The sequence below is a fragment of the Syngnathus leptorhynchus genome, chromosome 10 (assembly GCF_054491065.1).
Source record: "Syngnathus leptorhynchus isolate UIUO chromosome 10, UIUO_Slep, whole genome shotgun sequence".
Lineage (NCBI taxonomy): Eukaryota > Metazoa > Chordata > Actinopteri > Syngnathiformes > Syngnathidae > Syngnathus > Syngnathus leptorhynchus.
The window spans coordinates 3,609,721-3,632,266 of record NC_141204.1 but is presented as its reverse complement, the minus strand read 5'-3'; the positions used below and the strand labels follow the sequence as shown (position 1 = coordinate 3,632,266).

The 22,546-nt window shown below is 46.1% G+C and overlaps 1 protein-coding gene across 6 annotated transcripts; it reads left to right on the top strand.

The window, feature by feature from the left end:
* Positions 1–89: 89 nt before the first annotated feature.
* tet1 (tet methylcytosine dioxygenase 1) lies at positions 90–22,331 on the top strand. 6 transcript variants are annotated; one of them, XR_015067365.1, is made up of 13 exons: positions 90–500; positions 1,532–3,516; positions 14,112–16,188; positions 16,346–16,436; positions 17,279–17,372; positions 17,457–17,665; positions 17,736–17,886; positions 18,032–18,121; positions 18,207–18,344; positions 18,465–18,641; positions 18,726–18,873; positions 19,032–19,135; positions 19,335–19,350. XR_015067365.1 is itself a non-coding variant. In XM_085921652.1 (12 exons), exons 2-12 carry the CDS (start codon positions 1,654–1,656, stop codon positions 20,192–20,194), a joined length of 5,895 nt encoding a protein of 1,964 aa, XP_085777778.1. In that variant the 5' UTR covers positions 90–500; positions 1,532–1,653; the 3' UTR covers positions 20,195–22,331. The 6 variants fall into 6 exon arrangements, 5 of the variants coding, with proteins under 5 accessions (XP_085777778.1, XP_085777779.1, XP_085777777.1 ...); XM_085921652.1 differs by lacking the exon at positions 19,032–19,135 and having other exon boundaries at positions 18,726–18,870; positions 19,335–22,331; XM_085921653.1 differs by having other exon boundaries at positions 19,032–19,486.
* Positions 22,332–22,546: the final 215 nt, after the last annotated feature.

The following is a 22,546-nucleotide window of genomic DNA, read 5'->3' as shown; positions in this document are numbered from 1 at the left end:
GTCTTCCTTTTACACTTGATAAGAAGGAGTGGCGGGAAAATGCAGTCGCACACGTCCACACTTCCGATCCGGGCCCCACTGACAGCTGCCATCCGTGTCTGGTTTTCGCGCCTCCCCTTCCAGCCCGGAGACGACGAGCTCTACCGGAGCCGAACCCGAAGCTTGTTGGCGTCTGGCAGGAGGGAGTGAAGAGCGCGGAGAGCGAGCGAGCGAGCGAGCGGGGCTGCCCTGGTGGAGGTTGTGACACAAGAGGATTTGACGTTTTGACAACGCCAAGTGAGCAAACCGCTCGGCGACGTGGCCACCTGGGCCCCCGCCTGCCCGCCCGCCCGCCCGCACGCCTGTCATGAGCGCGTCGGTGTGGGGAGCCCAGCAGCCGACCGACTCGCCATCAGCAGCGGTGGGCTAAATTTGCCGAGGAGGGGAAAACGCATACAAGGTCTGGCTGTCTCCGTGGAGTATTATTAGCACTTCAGACGGCGCAAGTGGCCCTCTCTCTGGTATGTCAAGAATTTTCTGCGTCAAAAACACGTAAATAAATCCACACGAGCGTCAGAACCGTGTGAAAGTGGCGTTTTGTCTTCGCCCCCCCCCCCTCCCCTTTCCCCCAATAGGGGCTTTAAACGCGGGCGGTCAAGTGCAAAAAAAAAAAATTGGAGTCAGGGGGACGCGGGGGACGTTTATAAGGTTGTAATAAGCACATTCGACAGCAGGATCTGGCCTTGAGCTCCACTCGGCAACGTGTTTGCCCTTTAAACTGCTCACGCCAAGGAGGAAGCGCTAGTGTTTGTCTTTTGGAACAACTTATAATTCTTATCTATCTTTGACTCGACGTTTTTTGACAATCGTTTGACACCAGACAAGTCAGGCGTGGCCAAATATTCACCCCAGACATGTTTTGCGTCTTCTTCTTTTTTTTTTTTAACTCGTTGTTGATAATAAATGTAAAATATTATTCTCCCTGGATGATTGCTTCGACTATCTTGCCTCACATCTCTGAGGTTCTGGGTTTGAATCCGGCCTTCCTGTGTTCTCCCAGTGCAGTGTTCTGACTTCCTCCCACATTCCGACAACATTTATGTTAGGGTCACAGAAGAAACAAAATCACAGGTGTCCAAACTAAAGGCCTAGGGCCAAGTTTGGCTCACCACATTTTCTTAGGTGGTCCGTTAAAGCAGATCATCATAATCTAGGATGATAAAGTAATACTTAAAGTAACTACACCAAACATCCAAATACAGTGGTGTCTAAATTTATTCAGTGACCTAGCTCATAACCGGTAGTGTAGTGATACACAGAGTAAGTCATTTTCTCCAGAATATGTTTTACAATGCTATGAAAACGATGGGGAAATTTCTCCTGGAGCCAATTATATTTTATTATAGCATTTTTTTTTTTTCGTTCGCAGCTTTTTTTTGCCCATTCCTTCTTGGACATTTCCAAATGAGAGACTTGCAAATGAGATTTTAAAACGGAATGGCTCTTGGATCTTCTTTAGTGTTTTTATCACCTGTTCATTTTGTCTTCATAGGTCATGCACCACCAGCTTCCACAGCCAAATCAAAACAATAGAGGTGGATTTTAGATAGAATCTTGTTCCAAATCTGGCTTCCATGCTGGCTGCAAAAACCCATCACCTCCATATCCTCAGCCATGCCAGCCCCCACCAAATCCAGCAGGAGACAAACCCCTGCTCAGAGAAAAAATGGCCAAAAAGTCGCCGGCTCCAAACGTCAAACTAGCAACTCAAATAAAGGCCGGGAACGAGTGTCAGAGCGTCTCCAGAAAGTCACAACTGCCTCCACAAGGTCGAGTGCCAGGCCACAGGGGCAGTCGGGCCGGAGCCCCCGAGGACGAGGGATAGGTCGCCGCTCCTTAGGTGGATCCCCTGGTAGAGTTAGCCATGCCCTAAGTGTAACAGGATCCACGAGGTTGAAAGGATTGAGCAAGGTGCCTGACCACTACAGAGAGTTAGACGACACCCTATGGCGAAGAAAGTCTCCGAGAGGGGCGCAGCTGTCAACTGATTCCTTCATGCCACCCAAATCGTGCAGGGGTGCGAGGAAGACCAGGGGAGGAGGAGCTACTACCAGAAACCGGCTGTCAATGACTAGCAACAACAACCCAACTACTGATGAGGACCTCGAGAAAGCAGACCACGAACAACTTCTTCCGGTTTCTTTGAAAACGGATTTTCAAGGGCCTGCTCATGTTAAAGGTGCTAAAGAGGGCAGCCCCCTCAAAGCGGACTCACCGCCGTGCAATGAAAACCTGGAGGACTGTGTACCGCTTGACAACCTGACAAGCATAATCGGTGAGGCTGTGACAGAAGCCCCTGCGAGTGAAGAACTGGACTTTGGTGACGACGCTAGTCAAGATAGCCCTCGCGAACTAGCTGCTACGAGGATCGTCTCTCCTGTCTCACAAGGACTGCAGATCCCATCTTTCACGGGAGATAAACTCAGTCAGGTCAAAGATGACGATGTGATCTCGGGAGAGACGAGGACCGACAACACGGTCGAGATAAATCCGGACATAGCGGCCGAGAAAAAGTCTGAGAGTTTGGATGAGGCTAAGCAAAAGACGGCTGATGTTGCCGAGGAGCCGGCTGATGGTGAGGGTCCACCAAAACAGAGCAACTCTGCTGAGTCCCTCCTGAGTACTTCAGTTCTCTTGCAACCTCCGGATAGACCTCAGTCCGTCAAGGGACTGCCAGAACAGTCAATTGACAAGGTGCTAATTGTCCCAAACACAGCTACCTCAAATTCCACCAAAGCCCCCAACCCCTCCGAGTCATCCCAACCAGAGGTTCCAAGGGAAACCTGGACAGACATGCAAACTATCGTTCAAGGTGCTAAAACTCCTGTCCCGAGATCCTCTGCCGTACCAGTGACCTCTACGTCACAACATACCAACCCGGTAGCGAGGAGTACCCCGGTTATTATCCGTAGTGACTGCCTGAAAGCTAGCAGCTTCTGGGAGCGATTGCAAAGCCTAGAGAACCCTGCTCCTCCTGCTCCGCAAGCCAAAGATACGAAGCCCTCTCCGGAACTGTCGGACCACCACAGTCAGGTTGAGACTCCGGCTGAGTGTAATCCGGTTCTGAATGAGGATAGAATTGTAGTAGTCGCTGCGCCCGAGGTAGACCTGCCACCAAAGATCTCGACCCCTTCTCTGGACGGCAGCTCGGCTTTCTCCTGCAGCTCCGAGAGTACCCGCTCATCCTTTTCCTTGGAAACAGAGTCAGAGTCAGGCTACGGCGAATCTTCCGTACCGTCGTTATCGTTGGGGTGCGAGGGAGGACGCCGCCCGACCTCCTGGAAGCAACAGCACCGCAAGGAAAGGCGAAAGCGAAGCAGGTGCGGGAGATGCGAACCGTGCCTGAGGACCATCAGCTGCGGCCGGTGCAGCTGCTGCCTCAACCGTAGCACCGGTCATCAGATCTGTAAATTGAGGAAGTGTGTGGAACTGAAGAGGAGGAGGCCGTCGACGTTGCTCGCTCTCCCTGCCGCACAGGTCAGTTGTTTTATTGTTTATTTTAGACAAACACTCCTAAAGTCCAGTCCTGCCCTGAGTAAAAACGGAATGTTTTTAGTGGTACACTGAGATTCCCTAGATGTGGTGCAGCCTTCCTGCGAAATATTTGTGCGTTGGGGGGAGGGGCGTGGAGAATAGACATCCCATGTGAATGCGTGTGTGACTAAATTGAGTATGCCGAATGATGCCTTCTTTGTTTTCATGACCGGCAGCCGCTCAGCACGTGGTTGGAGTAATGTGCCTGTTATCTGTGTGTGCTTGAGATCTGGACTATGAATGGTCGGTTAGGTTTCCTTCTGAAATGTTTGAACATGGTGCCGTAATTTCTCATTGTTTTGGTGAAATTCATCCAAGTAGATCGTAACTCATAGCGTCTCATGTTTAGCGCGAGTCATGGTTTTTGAGGTTGTGGGTTCAGATTTCGGTTCCGGCATTCCTGCGAGGGGTTTCCTTCCACATTCCAAAGACGTGGATGTTGAGTTCATAGAAGACTCCAAATTTCTTGAAATTTTCTTGTGCGATTCTAAGTATCAATGGTTTTTTGGTCAACTGTAAACCCCTCCAGCTCACCTGGCAACTAAATGACGATATATGCTAATGAAATAATGGATGAATAGTCCAACTAGACAACGTAAGCTTCTTATGGTTTAATCATTTTGACCTGACATATGAACCCATAACCTCAGAACTATGAGTCAAACCTGCTAGTCACCAGCACCTTTTCGTACATTTCTTGCGCTCCCTCCAAACACAACACGGTGGGTCAACCCAAATCATGCTTTGTGTTTATCATGTGTCACAGAGCAGCTGTTTGCTAATGCGGCTAATGGGTCAAAATTGTGTTACTCTCTAACTTGTTCGGGGGACGTTTCTCCCTACCTCTGGGCCAGCCGGCGTTGTGCCAAGTCTTTTATTACGACACGCGACGAATTTGGCCCGGCGCTATTGTCCTCATTCAGTGGTATGAGTTGTCGGAGCCACGCCGTACACCATGTGCGTCGCACAATGGTGTCCATGCGGCTGGGGGGAGGGAGAAACCGAGAGCGAGGGTCCATGTGGTGTGTGTGTGTGTGTGTGTGTATTAACTGAGTCGCCCTCCCCGTGGCAGAGGCATAGGCAGATTAGGAGTGACTGTTATATAACACCTGCAGAATCACTCAGAGGAGACCTTTGTGCGCCATTACCGAGCACAGGAGGCAAGAGTCTGCAGACGTATCATTAGGAAGGTCCCAAAATGTGGGTCAGTGTGGGCTTGTGTGGCTTTAAGGCTCACTGGGTGTTGTTTATCTATACACACATATGCACACACACGTGTGCATGGTGGCTGGTAAATGTAAACTGGCTGTTAGAATTCAGAGCAAACTGGTTCGTCCGTGACATCGGCACTCATCTCTAGGACTTTCTCAAGATCCGAATGGGAAGTCAATCATGGAGTGATGAGGCAGTAGTTGAATAATTGGTCGTTACATTTGAACTATCTTAACTGTCAAGTGCTGCAGAACTGAACCCTAAAACAAAGAACTGAAAGAAAACCCATACGTCCCGGAGCTGAGGTTCAAACCTGCGAACTGCGAGGCAGATGCGCTAACGCTATTCCACTGTGTAAATGGAGACCAACGCCAGATTCATGAAACATCATTACTTCAACAATTGTATTTAGTTCGTAAAGTAATTCCTGCAAACAAACCGCTTTTATATAAGGCTACTCATTAGCTCGCATGTAGCCTAAATCATACGTTAGCGCAAATGGATGCGACACCACTTAAATGAAAACAACACAAGAAAATTTGGACCATTACCGCTTTATAATATAAACATAACACGAGACTGTGATATTGTCGTTCGCAGTTTATACGGGTTTCCCAAGTAGTCGAGCCGAGGGTGAGATTACAACCGCACGTAGCGTGTATAATTATGTAGCAATAACGTATGTTGCTAGATACTCGCTGGCCACTCTTGCTGATCAAGCTCACACACCCTTCCTGCCAAACGTCTCTTCCACAGGATTGTGAAAAAGGGCAGAGGCCAAGTTGAGCTTGTAGTGGCTTGTCTACGACTGTTCCTGTTTTCCGCAATATAGTGAGCGGTTTGTTTTGGTCCCGTCTAAAAATAATCATAATCATAAAAGGCTCATCGAAAGGTAGTTGAAAACACACTGGGAACATTTTGGCCAGCAAAAAAAATTCTTTGTTTTGTGCGAGCAGTGTTGTAGAGGAGGTTTCCCCTTTTTCAAATAAAGATCTGGTTTCACTCAGGCTTGCTTGATGAGTCCCTCATGGCCTCGCCTTGCGTTGGGCATTGAAGAGAAGGCTGGGCCTTGGCCCTCAAGGCACACACACATGCACATTAGCACCACACGCTAAATGCTGCCTTTCATAGTGCATAAAAAAAAAGTCCTTATATGGGGCAGCATGGTGGTTAAGTGGTTTGCATGTCTGCTTCACAGTTCTAAGGTTTTTGGATCTGGACTTTTTGTGTTCTGGTTTCGGATGATTTGAAGATACTAAATTGTGTGCGAATGTTGTTTGGCGAAACGTTACGTCTTCTGTGATTGGCTCACACTCATCTAGGATAGAACTCACCCATCAGATTAATGAGGACAAGCGCGATGGTAAATCGATATTTCCTAGTCCTAATGTTTTTTAATGGCTGACCAATAGACAGTTGATATCGCTAACATTGCCCTCCTATGCAAAACGATACCCGTGGCCTTCGTGTGTGCTGTGAGCCTGAAGTGACGCAAAATACACAACGATGAAAATATTCCAAAAATGTCCTTTTTTTGTACAGATGCAGGAAGAACAAATATTTCTCCCTTTACTGTTTCAAGCTTCCCCCTTTGAAAATCACCACCATTTTTCCTGATGTAACGATACATTTCCAAATCCGTTTTCGTCCCAAAAAATCACCAGCAAAGTATTTCTTCTTCATTACGTCCCACCCTTGCCTCATTTGCATCCCGCAGGACTTCAACTGAGCTTTCCATAACCTGCTTTAGCCTCCAATGAGCTCAGCCCAGCTCCTCCCTGCCGACTCATTAATCTCTCACACATCATCCAATCCCACTTTTTTTTTTTTTTCATTCACTGCGGCGGTGCGTTCAGCAGCGAAATAGTAACCCAGCTGAGAGAACACGTGTATCATGAAAACAACTTGCACATCCGCCAGAGAGAGAGAGAGAGAAAGAGAGAGAGAGAGAGAGAGAGAGGCGGCGCTTTGGGGGGATGTGCGATTGTAACGATTCATCGATGATCAAAAGAATTTGAATTTCTCATCAATTTTCCTTACCAGTAATATGTCAAGGACATCCAAGTGTTTTTATTCATATGTGAATATTTTCACGTTAGCATTCACGCACAGTTTTATCGTACAGCAAGCCACTTGGTCTATTGTTTCCAAAACGGGAGCCTGCTTAATGTAAAGCAAGAGTGATTTGTTTCCGAGCAGACGCGCCTGTCACGGCGCTTCCCCCCACTCTGTGCCTTCGGAGGTCTTCAGCTCCGACGGTTGCCACGGCGACCTCATTGTCTGCCGCCCACCTTTGACCCCGCCTGCCTACTCTGACGGCGTATACTCAGGGTCATAATGAGGCTTAGCCAGAGATAAACGGCGGACACGCACCACTATCGCTCTGTAAGACTCTGAACTCGGTAACCTGCGTCCAGGTAATTAGGCCAAACTAGAATCTGTTATAATTGTATTGATTTATTTACAATCGATTATCCTAGCCAATAATCGGCGAAATTTCGAGGAAAGGGACTGCAACGCTCGCGTCAAGGTCTCGCCGTGCACGGGTGCTTTCTCAATCAGCTGAAGGACGCACGTGTGCTCCATTCATCGCCGAAGCATGTGGGACAGACGGCGAGCCCGCCTTGCCCGCTCAAGTGTCAGGGAGGCTGCCAAAGTTAGCGCCGAGCCAACCCGCTATGAGTCTACCTCAGACTAGTTCATTACAGCAACCCAACGGTTTCCTTTCAACCCAATCCAAGCCAATTAGTTGGAAATGAGCTCTGCAAGGTATACACATGCAAGTAACAGCCGCACTGCTTGCTCCTTGAGCCCAGAAAAGAGCAGATGAAGAGGAAATGTCTCTTTTATGGGACTCTCAGTTCTTCTGCCAGAGCCCAGTAAACATGAGACAGATGGACTGCTGAGTCGGCAACCCGAGACGTCACGACGGCCGCTCCGATGCGGCCGAAGCCATTAACGCTAAGTGAAAATGCTTTCTTCAATAAAAAAAAAAAACAACAACAATAAATAGACAATGACTGTGCAGATGGATACGGAACAAGCTTTTGCATGTTTGCGCATTTACCCACCGATACCAAGTACCGATACTTCCAATACTTTTAATGTAAATTTAACACAGAATAAAAAAAAAAGGGAACTTTCCGATTATAATCTGCCATCAGGTCAACAGTATAGCGCCAACTACTGCTGAGGAGGACTTAATATATATATTTTTTGTGCCACAGGTATCGGTGGCTGGTATTGGCAGTTTCTGTACTCGATACCTTAGAATAAAGTGCTATTTGTGGCTCTCCTTTCCCATCACAGTCACTACTGTCATGAAAAAAGGGAAATGCTCTTATTACTACGATGTTAGCATTTAGCTCATGATATACTCAACCAAAAATCTCATGTCATTTATCGTGCAAGTTTTATTTCTCATCCATCCTTTAAATACACGTGTGCGCATGTGCTGACTCACCATAACACAAACCCCAAAAGCCTTTTTCCACTCGACTCGCGAGCAGCCACGAGGGCCCCGGGGGGGGGGGTTGGGGGAGTTGCCTGCCTGCATAGTTTGCGCATGTGTGTTTTTGTGTGTCTCTGGGTCAATGCGTTCATTTGCGTAAACTCAACTGGCGTTCACCTTTTCCGTGCCCTTCACAAGTAGGATTAGCAAATAGAGGCTTATATTTCTTAACATTGTCATCACTGGAAGAATTATAAACTATAGGGGACAATGTCTCGTATGTTTCATTTTTAGCTTTTAAACTTGCCACATGTTTCTGTCTCAAACAAGCAGCCTGGCTCTTGTTACGAAGAAGTAGTTTGGACATTAATCACCTTCAAATGCATTACACGCGAGCGGCTCAACAGTCGCTAACTATCCCTAAACATCTGGCGGGCCGAACCCCACTGGAGCCCGGCCCAGTAAAACGTGACCGTTGCCAACGGTTGTCATTAATGCCGCAGCTAATGTCAACGTGCTTCTCATTGGCTAGCGAGTGGCGACAACCGCAAGCAAACAGGAAAGCACACATTTGAGGCTAAAAATAATCTGTGTTAATCGAGCAAACACTTTCATTTCGCAAAGCAAGGAAGGAGGGGAAAGTTTATTTTTGACTTGAAAGTTTTTTTTTTTTGAGTCACTCAAGATGAAGCATTTGATTGATACCATTCAGCCTTTTCTTAATTTAGATCACGAGTTTCCTTCATCTCGCCACTAAAATATTCAAGAATGCTTCAGGCTTTTTTTTTATATATTTATGCACTGAATATTTTTCTTCTTACTAAGAAATTTGATTGAACTTTTCTCTTTTTTTTTGTTGCTGTTTTTGAAATGGATTAATGCCAATCCTATTCATTTCAATAGAGTAAGATGATTTGAGACACGACTATAGTGCAACTTACTATAAACTAAGAAGGATTTCATTTCCTTTGCCGTTGTATTGCGCATACAATAACATTTCACAATTTGGCCTTGGTAGCCAATCATCACAGTTCTTGTTTGTCTTTGTGTGCAGTTAGTAGTTTTTCCGCCGTTGTCAAACCTGTTCGACAAGCTGTAACAGTTCCCGCTTTTATTGCAGCTCATCCGGATCTAACACGAGACAGCATTAGTAATTTTATTTTTTTAGATAAACACTCAGATTGCAAGATTGCGATTATCTCCGGACAACCGTTTCTGATATTATCACCATTTATCCTCATCACCTACAGGTTTTACACTTCAAGCCTGATTAGCGAGCATTATAATGCCGTACATTGACTGATTTCCAAGTCGGGCTGTTTCCTCTACTGCGCTCAGTAGAGCGCTATCATTTCCTCTGTGTGTGTTACGTATTGTTTTCCTCCTCGATGAAACGCTCAGCTGAGGCGGCTTCGCCGAAGTGTTACGCACAGCCGCATGCTTGAGTTTCCTGTGATGTTGTACCGGTATGACCCTCTTACCTCACGGATGCCTTTAAACTCACTCACATCGTTTTTTGTTTTTTTTGTTTGTTTCATTGTCTCGTGCTTTCTAGTTCCTCGCCTTTGTGTTTAGCATCCTCTATCGCAAATCGTCTGCGGCAACCACAAATAAACGGGATCTAACCGATCATAAAACACTTCGTATCAGAGATCACATGACTTGAGTTAGGGGAAGTTGTTTTCCCGGGAGAGGAGGTCAGTGTCACAGTCATGTGAGAGCGAGGAATGTGCTGTGTAACAAAGCCTTCAGACAGAACTTCTTGACACTGATTCACACTCCAAAGTAACGATAACCGGAACCGATTCATCGAGTTATTTTTCTAGTTAGGCTTCAGGCTCCACCGTTTGTCACCTCGACATAGTTCCTTAGCATCAAATTGGTGCTGAAGAATTATTTTTCTCTACGGTGCCGTCTTGTCGGATCGTCGAATGACTCGGCGGGTAATTTCCCAGTCAAATCAATGAACAGGTGAATTTAAAAGAAGCCAATCAGAAGTCAGCACAGCAACACGGTGATTCTATTCCTGTTTGTCTCCATATCACTTGAGTCCAAATCAACTCTGAGCCTTCATTTTCCCGACAACGGACCGAGGAAAACCTCTGCCATGCCTCATCTCGTCTAAAGCTTGAGTTCAGTTTTTTGAGTAGCACCGGGGTGGTGCCTTAGGGGTTAATCTCTCCCAGTCACAGAGTTGTTGTCCTCAGCGCCAGATCCAGCGTGTGCACGCCGTCCATTCCACAGCTTGCCTCCGATCCCTGCGCATAGTGCTCGAGTGAAAAGCCCACATAGGGGATCCTTTGTTTAGGAGAGTCTAGGCATGGAAGATAATTTACAAACCGCTAAGGTCCTCACGCTATTGGCTGATGAGCCCCCTGTCTGCCCCTTGGGAAAGGCATCTCGTGTGTGTTTGTGTGTGTACGTGTGTGTGTGTACATGTGTGTGTAACCTTCAGCTGTGGCCGTGTCTGGCTACCACAGTCACCCCTTGTCATGTCATCCAGAAGCTTGCCCAGTGTTCTGTTACTGTCGCTTGTCTTTTGAAGCAAAGCAAGATGGCCACCAATACCTTTTAGTGTGTGAAGAAAAGAGGGGGGGGGGGGTGATGCTGAAAACAGAGGGGCTTCCTCCCAGGGCGGATAAGGTTAAAAAAAAAAAAAAGAACTGGCTGTGTGTGTGTGTGACTTAGTGGTCTAGCTGCAGTGAAGCTCATCCCTCGGATTTAGCTGATTGGAGTGCTTTATTTGGAAGCTGGTTTTGATTCAGGCTGAGGACCTTGAGGGTGTTTGGCTTGTCGTTTCCAGGTGGGTTTAAAGGTCCTCGTACCGGCCGGTGCTTTGTTTGGAGGAATAATTATTTTTTTGTTGTTGTTGTCCAGTGTCATTTTGCGTTACTTTCAAGAGAGCCGTTGTACTTGTGCACCTGCTGTTTTTTTGACCAGCTCAGCATGTTTTTGTAATCCTAACGGATCATTTGTCAGGCTACACCTATGGTAATACTATTCGGCCCTCTCTTTCTCACCCACGCGGTCGCTTTAAAGTTTTATCATTGTCTTTTTTTTTTGTCGTTTTAAAAATGTATCACTCAGGCAGGAAACGCTCTCGAATGAATGAAAAAAAAAAAAAGTCTCACGTGCGGAAAGAAGAGAAACCGCGACTACCTCAACTCTCAGTCAGGAAAGGGGAACATGCTTTCTTTAGCGTTGAATAAAATCAACTCTCACATACCGTGATGCGTGTTTATTTGCGAGTAGAAGCGGAGAAGTACTTCAGACCTCCCCGGAGACGCGTCGCCCGGAGAGACAGGTTTGTTAGGATTCAAGTGTCTGTGACACCGCTGTTGCTAGGGTTCGTCTCTAAGCGTGCGTGAAGCTTTCGCTCCAAAACTACTCAAGTGTTTAGTCAACAGTAAACGCTTGGACGAGCAGAGGACTTTTCCAAAAGACACCAAAGAGCTAGTCATTCTATTATTGTGACCCGGTTGTTCTACTAGTTAGGACAAAGAGCATACTAAGCTTAAGACGGATAGCAAAATTAAATGGCTTCACTTTCTTACATGTGACTGGAGGCGACCCGAGGCAGACACAAAGACAGCATCCCCCCCCAAGTGACCCACCGGAGTCTGTATCTCGCATCCTGAAATCAGAAATATTTTCATTCATTTTTTTTTTTTTTAATTGAAAGGCCAAATGGAGAAGAATAAAAAGCAAAGGCTGCACTTTGATGTGAGCTTTGAATGTCGGACACAAAGATGCATAGCATACAGAGAGGCCAACGCGTGCGTCTGGTGCAGGGTTGGAAGAAGGCCAGCGGTGCTTTGTCATTGAAAGCAGTTTTTTGTGACAGGCGGACTCCCCCCCGCCACACACACACACACACGTCCACCCCTAAATACCCCTTCCATTAACTAAGCACTATCCTGTGTGTTGCCCATTTTTTCCTCATCCGCTTCCAAAGGTTATCCCAGGATTACAGTTGCATCAGCTACTGGAGGGAACATATATTTAAACCTAAAAATAATAAACATATTTAAAAAATTCTCATCTTCCAAATTGAATCGGGCTGAATTAGAATGAAAAGTGAACAATGAGGGTAGCTTGATTTTCTGTAGCCTGCTCAGCAGATCCCAAATAAAAAGCTAAAGTTTCCTTTTCATTCTTTAATTCAGGAAACTACAACAGAATAAATATACATCATCCATCACAAGATGATTTACAGCTGAACACGCTGACCTACAAGCATATCTTAATGCTAGCTTAAATGCTAAAGTCTATGTTAAATTAAATCGGAACGCTAATCTTAGTTTAGCAAATGCATTAATTAATGTAACTAAAGATTCTTTAATGTATCATACCTGAATGTCTAAAAAAAACACTCACTGCCAAATGGTTTCAGCCATATTGCAAGGAACAAAGAAATCTGTATAATTAGCTTCCCTGCTATCTGTCACTTTGTGACTTCCTGTTCTCTGAACACGGACTTCCTGTTAGCCAAACAAGTGACCGCAAATCCAAACACACCAAATTAACAGGACTTCTTACAAATCCTTGTATTAAACTAAAACTACAAACAAAACATAATACAGATTTCTTCATTAATTTATTTAACTTATGTTAAACCTATTTGACCTTTTTTAATGAGGCTCATGTAAAGTCCATGTTGTGAGTACGTCGTTGTACGACACATATCCTGGAATACAGTCAATGTTGAATGCTTATAGTCAACTCTCTCAGCTTTGGTTCCTGCTTTTCATGCCCTTTTCCTCAAGGAATAAAAAGAGTCCAAAAACATGCTATTTTCCCAGCCTCGCTCAAACATGGAAACTTTTTATTTTTCCCACTCCACTGACCTCTTCCTCTCTTTAAACTCGGACCCATTGTTGTCCAGTCCAGGATGTCGTTGCGCTTTTGATGCAGCTCAGCACTCGTTGTCTTTGTCATATTTGAGGATAGTCTTGCATATTTTGCAAGTCTGGTCTCATTTACTGAAATATTTCCACCACTTGAGGCACCACTTTTGAGTATACCGCACCAAGTCACTACCCGTTGATTTCAGAGAGACGTCTGTCGTGTTATTGCCAAAACAAGGATTGCGGGAAAGCCCTTGAAAAGTGACTCATTTAACCTAAAAATAATGATAATAATGGCAAAAAGAGGCCTTTTTTTTTGCACTGGTTACTTGCACCGTGAATACTTAACAGCCGCAACAGTTTATTGTCTGGTCAGTTGACTCATTGTGGTCCGGTGACACTGATGATCGTGCTTGACGAGTCTGTTAGACGCTGATAGAGTTTGCGAGGCGTTTCTTCCATGTGAATCGAAAGAAACTACGCTCTCCCGTCAGATCTCATGTTGCTTCACACAATGAAACAAAAAAACTTCATATCCATTTTTTCAACACATTTTCCAAATTGAAAATAAATCAGATGGACTATTCCATTCTGTAGTAACGTTCTACTAAAAGAGTTCCATGATATTCTTACAGACTGAGATGAAACAGAAATCCAGTGTAACACTGAATTACTCTGTGTCAGATGGTTTGTTCAAATATCTCTTCTTACTTCAAACAGATGCAAATTTGGATTTTTGTATTCCCCATACTTTCACCTGCTCACTGCAAACCCACATTGGCTCCACTCTCACTTATTGAGTCATGAGTCTTTGTCTGGCGCCTCCATTGAAACCTTGAACGTGAGTGTTTGGTTGGCTCATGGTTAGATTCTTTGTTTGCCACAATATTTTCAAGCATCTTGATGGTGGAGGCGGCAGATACCCTCACCACGCTGAGAGGAGGTGTGTTGTGTTTTTGAATGATGTTGAGTCACGCATACCACCACACCACGTTGAGTCATCACTTTCTTATTTTCTCCTTGTGTAGCAGGTGGTTCCAGAAAGTGGGTCGTTCAATGGCAAAGGGGAGGCACAGATGGATGTCACCCACACGGCGGCAGAGGAGGACGAGGAGGAGGAAGGCCATATACGACATACAAAAACTCCTCCCGGCACACTTCGACGCAACCTGGACCTCGGCGGACGCCCGGCACTTATTCAGCGAGAGCTCGGGCTGCAGCTTAGCAACATTGCACTTCATCAACAACACGTACGCTCTTCTGTGAATTTCCACAACGGAATTTCGGAAAACCCAACTCAACCTAACGGTGCTAATGTGACCGGTGGCTGTCACGCTAAGATGGCCTTAGAGCCTCAACGGAGCATAATCGCCAGTATCCCCTCTCAAAACGGACCCAAGACTCCCGACACGTCGGCCCCGTTGAAGAGGATCAAACTGGAAGAGGATGAAGAAGCAATCGCCGCGCAATTTAGCGACAAAGATGATGTCTGCGAAGACCCGTTGTCCACCTTAGCGGCGGTGGTTTGTCTGTCCGTCACGGAGAGACGAGGGCTACAGGAGAAACTCTTCAGCTCGCGTCCTTCCGCTCTTCGGTCCATCAAAACCGAACCGCCGGATTTGCATTTCATCAAGGGAGAGTCCGAGGACTTGAGGAATGACTTTTGTCACTCTCGGGGGAACCTACCGAAGACTCCCCAGACGATCAAAAGCGAACCGCCTTCAAATGATCTGTTACCAAGCGTTCAGTCTTTGGCAGAGAAGAGGAATCTTAGTTTTGACCAGGCTATCGCCATTGAGGCCTTAACTCAACTGGCAGCTATACCTCACCACACCCCGATGTTTATTAAAACCGAACGAAAGTGTGAACCTTCTGCGGTCACCCCGCAAGCAACCTCAACGCAAGAAGCCAAACCCACAGCAGAAATTCGCTACAACAAAGTTTCGGTCATTAGCTCAGCGGTTCACCAGACGTCGGTGATACGCCCACCCGTGGCCAGACACGGTAACGTCATCCAGCGGTGTCAGGGCACGAGGCCGACTGAACGGGGCAACGGAGCACCCTGCAGGAGGACGTACCAAAGCTTCGGTTCCCGCGTCATCAAGTCAGAATACGACAACTCGGATCCGAGCAGCGCGAAACTGGGTAAAGACCACGAGCGTCACTTTTGGGAGGACCGCGAGAGACCGAAGATGAGGAACCGAGACGAGGAGGAGGTGGCCGCCCAATTGGCCAACTTGGCTTTCATCATCCAATCCCGTCAGAGCCAACTCCCCGGGGCCAATCACGTAAAGGGGACTCCCGTGTCAGCGATCAGATACAACTACCACTCGCAGTTATCCCCTGGTCAGAAAAAGACCCCCGTAAAGAAAGCTAAAACAACCCCTTCAAAACCCAGGAAGAAGAAGAGTAACGAGGGACCACAGGAAGGAATCAACCGCCGGACCCCTCTCTCAAAACGCATGGCAAATGGAGATGCGGCTCATCGAAGCAGAGGCAAGAAAACTCCTGTGCCTGGCAAATCGGGTCCCCCTCATAGGAGGAATCTGTTCCTTCCTCAGGCCCAGATTGACCTGAAGAGATACCTGGCTGAAGCCCAGGAGGAAGCAAAGCAGCTCCTCCGTCACAGTACTGAGACTCACCACTACAGGACCAACCAGAGCCCGGGCCCAGAGAACCAGCATTTGTCATATGTGCACAACCCACTCCACCAACACAATCCTGCCGTAGGACCGGGGCAGGAGAGGTGTTTGTCAACTCAGGTAGCGCAGCCCCGCGAAGGGCTGCAGTACGGTGCTAATCCCGGGGCGACGCACCTCGGCCACGCCGCCGACCCTGGTCCGGCCGACGCCGGCCTCTTTGGTGCTCGACAGTCTCCGCCTCCAAGCCAGCAAAGCTACTACAAGCTGGAGAGGTCGGGGCCTGTCACCATCTTGTCTACATCCGCCGACGGAGACGCGGGCCACTCGGCCGAGTCGACTCCATCCAAGCACAGCGTCAACTGCTTCCTGGAGTCGCCCATGGCTTTTCTGGACACCCCGACAAAGAATCTGCTCAACACGCCCTCCAAAAAGCTGTCTGACCTTCCTTGCTGTCAATGTGTGGGTGAGTTGACGCCAGCAGAGAGTTGAACCTTTAGCTTCTGCATTCTTGGTGCACTTCAAAAGAAGTAACTAAGTTCTGGGCTTGAATCCTGACTCTGGCTCACTTCTGTATGATCGATTGAATTGTTTTTCAGTTTTGTCCCTTTCCCCTCTCACAGACCAAATCATTGAAAAGGAAGAAGGTCCTTACTACACTCATCTTGGTGCAGGACCCAGTGTTGCAGCAGTGAGGGAACTGATGGAGACCAGGTAGAGTACCGCCATTTGCCACTACTATTGAAAAGCCATTTTAGCATTTAACAAAGTACTCATTAGTTTGATTTTGACTCTAAGTCCCAATTACTACTACATTATTTGTACTTAGACAAGTCATGGGAATTGAGTATTAATATAAGTTTTTACTCAGTGTGCAAGTTTTCATTCATAATTCAACACATTAGTCGCTTGTTGAATAAATCTTGAAAGCCATTTAAGCATTTATTAAGCCCTAGTTTATAATTCATCAAATTTGTAGGATACCGAATACATCCATATTACTACTACTGCTGTTGCAAGTACTACTAGTAGTAGTAGTAGTAGTTAGTGCTGCTGTGATCATTGTTATTATTTAGCTGGATTTCTGTGGGGTGTGTTTCACCACCAAACACGCTGAGCGTGTCAAGTACGGGCTTGGTGGAATGCGGCAAGGTCACCGCCAAGGAGTTTGCCATTAAGAAGAAACACGCTTAGCATGTGCACCTGACACACAGGCACGTATATAAATATCTATATTTAGATATACGCACACACACACAGGCAACATGTTGAGACGGGACAAGTGTGATGTAACCACTGTGTAAAACGGCAGCCTTCATTAGTTCGGGGATGTCAGACATGTTTTCATTTCGGTCACGTCATCTTTAAGGTTGCCGCTTAGGGCAAAGAGCCAAAACCACATGATTGCATAATGCTGAGACAGAAGCTGAGCTGCAGTGAGTTTGTTTTCTGAGGCCACACCACATACACACATAGTCATTTCTTTTCATTTTATGATTAACATTCCAAATCAAAGTCCTTAGGTGTCCCTAATGTAATGTCTCTTTGCATCACAGATATGGCGCCAAGGGAAATGCAGTCCGGTTGGAAGTTGTTGTCTACACTGGAAAAGAAGGAAAAAGCTCCCAGGGATGCCCAATTGCAAAATGGGTAAGTGACAACCACTTGTGAATATAAAATGATATGTAGTATCTTCTCAGATACGTCCTCTGATGTCATAATCGTGTTTGACAGGTGGTCCGGCGAGGCAGCGAGGAGGAGAAGCTGTTGTGTTTAGTGCGGCAGAGGCCGGGGCACTACTGCGACACCGCCGTGCTGGTCATCCTCATCCTGGCGTGGGAGGGAATCCCGAGGGCCGTGGCGGACCACCTCTACCAGGAGCTCACGGAGACCCTCTTCAAATACGGCTCGCCCACCAGTCGACGTTGCGCCCTTAATGAAGAGTAAGCGATGATGACTCCGTAACCGCGTAAGATTTGAGGTATTCAATACCCTTTGTTTCCCCCTCCGCAGTCGGACCTGCGCCTGTCAGGGGTTGGACCCGGATACCTGCGGGGCGTCCTTCTCCTTCGGCTGCTCGTGGAGTATGTACTTCAACGGCTGCAAGTTCGCCCGTAGCAAAGTGCCACGCAAATTTCGCTTGCTTGGTGACTACCCGCAGCAGGTAAGGGATCATCATCACCAAAATGATCACGATTTGGGGGATATGATGTCAACCCAAAAATATTACAGAGCGGTTTGACTCTGTGTACTTTTTGGACAAGTAAAATCTAAAAAAATATATATATATATACGATTATGACTTTTAGGAGGAGAAGGTAGAGAAAAACCTTCAGAGTCTCGCCACTGACCTCGCACCACTGTACAAGTGCCTCGCTCCTGAAGCCTTCCAGAACCAGGTAAGAAACATTTCACAATTCATGCCCGATATTTACTCTTCGTTAACCCTCGGAGTAGACAGTCATTCCCGCATTTCTTTTCTAGGTGGAGCAAGAGGAGAAGGGTGACTCTTGCCGGCTCGGCTGGAGGAAGGGACGTCCTTTTTCGGGAGTCACCGCTTGTGTGGACTTCTGCGCCCACGCTCATAAGGATAACCACAACATGAATAACGGCAGCACTGTGGTAAGATGGTTATTTTGTACCATGCAGACTGAAACAAACAAAACCAAAAGTCAGTCCGTGATACAGCTCATTATTTCGCTTGGTGACGTTCGGTTTCTTCTTCATATTTTTTGCATTCAGGTTTGCACTTTAACAAAGGAAGATAACCGCGCGGTTCGGAATATACCGGAAGACGAGCAACTCCACGTTCTTCCGCTCTACAAGATCACCGACAGAGATGAGTTTGGTCGTGTGGAAGGACAGTGGGCCAAGATCCAAACCGGTGCCCTTCAGGTTCTGTCATCTTTCCCGAGAGAGGTAAACAGAGAGCGAATCCTCTCGTGGCCGTGGTATGGAACGGAACGTGAATCGGATCCTTCTTTTTTTTCCGCTCCTTGTCAGGTGCGTCTGTTAGCCGAGCCGGTGAAGTCAGCTCGCAAGATGAGGCAAGAAGCTCGTTTGAAAGCTCAAGCCGAGAAACTGGAGAAGAAGCTCGGCTTGAGCCCTCTCACTCCAGCTAAAGTCAAGCGAGAAACCCCCACCAAAGGTGGTGAGTCCAGTCACGATCCAGCATCGTTCTTTCCGGGATGCCGATCTGTTCCCCTTTGAGAAACAATTCGAAATGAATTCATGCGTTGGTTGTGTTTCTCCATGATATTACTTTGATCATAATATTTCAAATGTTGACATTATCCTCCTGGCCTGCAGGCGATTCCTGATGACAGTGAGGCAGGTCCTAGTCAGTCAAGAGAGGAAGGAGAGACAGAAGGAAGCAGGGACAGAACAAGAAGAGAGAGAAAGAGAGAAAGGAGGTGACACTGAGAGAGAAGAAGAGAGAAGCTAATGTCCATGCATTGCAAGACCTTTGCTAGCACAGGCGCCCCTCCTAACATGGCCGCCACGTTGGTGTATTTATCCACACGATGTTCTCTCCGTTGAATCCGAGGTCCACCGTATTTAGAAACAAAAAAAATGATTTCAAATGAAATTCTTTTTCTGTTTTCATAACAGAGCAACATGCCCTTTACAACAAAGCATCACCTCGCCCCGCCAACGTGGACCGGTGCCAGGCCAGCACTTACAGTCCAAGCACCAGCAACTACCACCAACAGAGGGACCTCGTGTCCCCCAACCACCAACACCACCACCAGCCCGGCTTCCCGTTCGGACCCAACCGCTCGGTCCCGCCGTATCCGAGCACCGGCGAGGCGATGAACGGCTACCCCGCCGGCTTCCCTCGTACTTTTAAAAGCGAGCCCGGCGAGATGCTCTCCCCTCCGCGGAGACCCTCGACTAGCGGGAGCGCCCCTCCGTCTTCCTCCTTCTCCCCTCAACCTACCTCCGAGGGTCTCTACAGCAGGCTGAACGGACTCCACGGCTTTGAGGAAGAAGTGAAGCAAGAGGAGGTGTGGTCGGACAGCGAGCACAACTTCCTGGACCACGACATCGGCGGCGTGGCGGTGGCGCCCTCGCATGGCTCCATCCTCATCGAGTGCGCGCGGCGGGAGCTGCACGCCACCACGCCTATCCTCAAACCCGACCGCCGTCACCCCACGCGCATCTCCCTGGTCTTCTACCAGCACAAGTCCCTCAACGAGCCGGGCCACGGGATGGCCATGTGGGACGCCAAGATGGCCAAGAGGGAGCGGGAGAGGGAGGAGGAGGAGGAAGAAGAAAGACTGAGGATGGAGGAAGGTGGGAGCGGGTTAGGAGGGGAGACCAAGGAGGGGGCGGGGTTAGACGGGCACGATGCGTGGAAGACCAGGGACATCCCCACGCGGCAAACGTGGACGCTACCGAGAGACGGGGTCATCACCGTGTCCCCTTACGCACTCACACAAGTGACAGGTCCTTACAACAGCTGGACTTAGGCAACACACACACACACACACTGTGCTTATTTATGCCTTACCTCAATCAACTTGAGACTGCTTGTCATTTATTAATCACGCTCTACAAAAAGCCGCTTGAGTATTTATGATACATCCTTAATATTAAGATGAATGTTTTGTTTTTTTCTTGTGCTCACTCGTAAGACAAGCACGGTAGCAGAATGACTGTGTCTCAATAGAATTTTTATTAAATGATTATTCCTACTCGTGCCACTAGTACTACCTGATGGTTGTTACCAAATATGGACAATTTTACACAACTTTCCATATTAAAAGAGAACGGATGTCAACGAGTACACAGGTTCACCACACTAAAGCCGGTAGTATGCCAAAGTTGTCAAACGAATGTGCAGAAATGTCATGTAGCAATGGGATAAAAAAACAACAACATTTGGAATAGAAATGTGTTCTACTCGTGCTCTGAATTCGTACTCGTTTTCTGGTAAGGGAAAAAAAATTAATGGCACAGTCATTGTAGGATATCGAATAAATACTCAACCGGCTCGCTTTGTGCTCCCTCGTCTTCCTCTGATTTTTTTTTCCCCCTTTAACTGTGAGTTTTATGTTTATAAAAGAGATGGTGCTTTGAAGCATTTTAAATAAGGTTGTTGTTTTTTTCCAACTGCTTTTATATATACAGTATACATACAATATATATGTATACACATGATAAAGAACAAAAAAAAAGGTGATTATTTATTTCTGATCATTTCTATTTAATTCCTGGTGTTAAGCCTGTTTACTGCAAGATAACCTGTTGCTTCAGAATCAGAATGACGGGCGGTACCTTGCTTTTGTTTCGAGTTTAGTGCCATTCTCACTGTGCACACGCTATACATCACACTTTTATTTGACTTGGGATGATTTCGTAGCAAACTGGCTTCACGCATCTGCTCCCCTGGTTTGTGTTGTTCATGAAAGGAACTGATTTGTCGTCTGGAAGCACTTTTTTTTTTTTTTTCATTTTCTCTCAAGCCTCACTTGAAAAATTGTCCCAAACCTAATTATGTATGTACAGATAGGGATTTTTATATATGAATATATTTTACAGTTTTATTTTACAGTATTCTTGCTTCTTTTTTTTTTAACACTTAGCATTCAAAGCAATTATGATTATTATTTTTTTTGTCTACAACAAAGTGCTTATCATGACTGGCACTTATTTTATGTGTTCACTTTCTTGGAAAATTGGAATTATCAGAGTTGGGATAATAGGATTTTGGAACTTTTTCTGACTCGTTGTACATTTGATTGATGCCTGTTGAAACGCCAACATATTGCCAGTTTGTACTGTACAGTGCAAACATCAATTTTTCGCCATCTTAACCAAATTTGTTTTTTAAATGTTGACAACATCATCCATCTAAGCAATTTTAGACAATTTCACACTTCCTTCACAGCATATGACGGAGTCTAAATAAGTTGATTTTATTTTATTTTAAATGGTCATTTTAAGGACTCTTGATCGAATTCTGTACAAATGTCACACGGCTGGTGCCGTAATTTCTTCGTGGTGCTAATAGGACAAGTTAGTTCACTGACTCAACTTGGTTTTATACAATATGGATGGTGCTCTTTTTAAAATGAAAAAAAAAAGTCTATTGGAGTCTCTACAAACGTAGTTTTAATGCTGTTGCAACACACACTTGATCATGATGTATTTTTAAAGTTAGTTGAAAATCATAGTCCAGTTCCAATGTCTTCCGGAACAACAAACACACAATGAAATGAATGTAAGCATGTTTGAAATCAGTTGATTTACAGGAAAACCCCTTTGAAAATGAAAACATGTTTTGATTTATTGTATCAGTCACAATATGACATCTTTTTTTCCCCCCCATCAATTACGAGCTATCACCAGCATTAAAAAACTTGGGGAGGAAAAAACTTTTTACTTGTTAATATTCTGTGTAAATACGTATGTGAACTATATTGTTTTTACTGTATTGTGTGTAGATGTTGGATGCTCTTGCTTATTTTGCAACAGAATTACTGTATGTGGCAAAAAAAAAAAAAGATTATATCCATTTTAGACTTGAGAAGAGACTACATTTTGCATTTCTTTTATGGATGTCTGATCTTTTGGGGGATTGTGAAATAAAGTCATATTTATATTTTTGACTCAATTATATTCTGTTCATGGTTTGTCATATTTTGGGGCTACTGTTCATTCTAGGTTGGGCTTGTATTTTATTTTATGGGGTGCCATAAAAAAAGTAAAGGCTTCTTATTTATGATCATAACACAATGCAGTGCTTGATATACTACAGTAACATTTGACTCACTGCAGTGGAATTTAGACTTTATCATCATGTGTAAGGATGAGTCACT

Excerpts from the sequence above, each read along its gene's own strand:
- tet1 (XM_085921650.1), top strand. The coding sequence starts at position 1,654 with ATGCCAGCCCCCACCAAATCCAGCAGGAGACAAACCCCTGCTCAGAGA. Across the intron at positions 3,517-14,111 it reads TCGCTCTCCCTGCCGCACAG|CAGGTGGTTCCAGAAAGTGG; the intron begins GTCAGTTGTTTT and ends CTCCTTGTGTAG. Across the intron at positions 17,373-17,456 it reads GATGCCCAATTGCAAAATGG|GTGGTCCGGCGAGGCAGCGA; the intron begins GTAAGTGACAAC and ends CGTGTTTGACAG.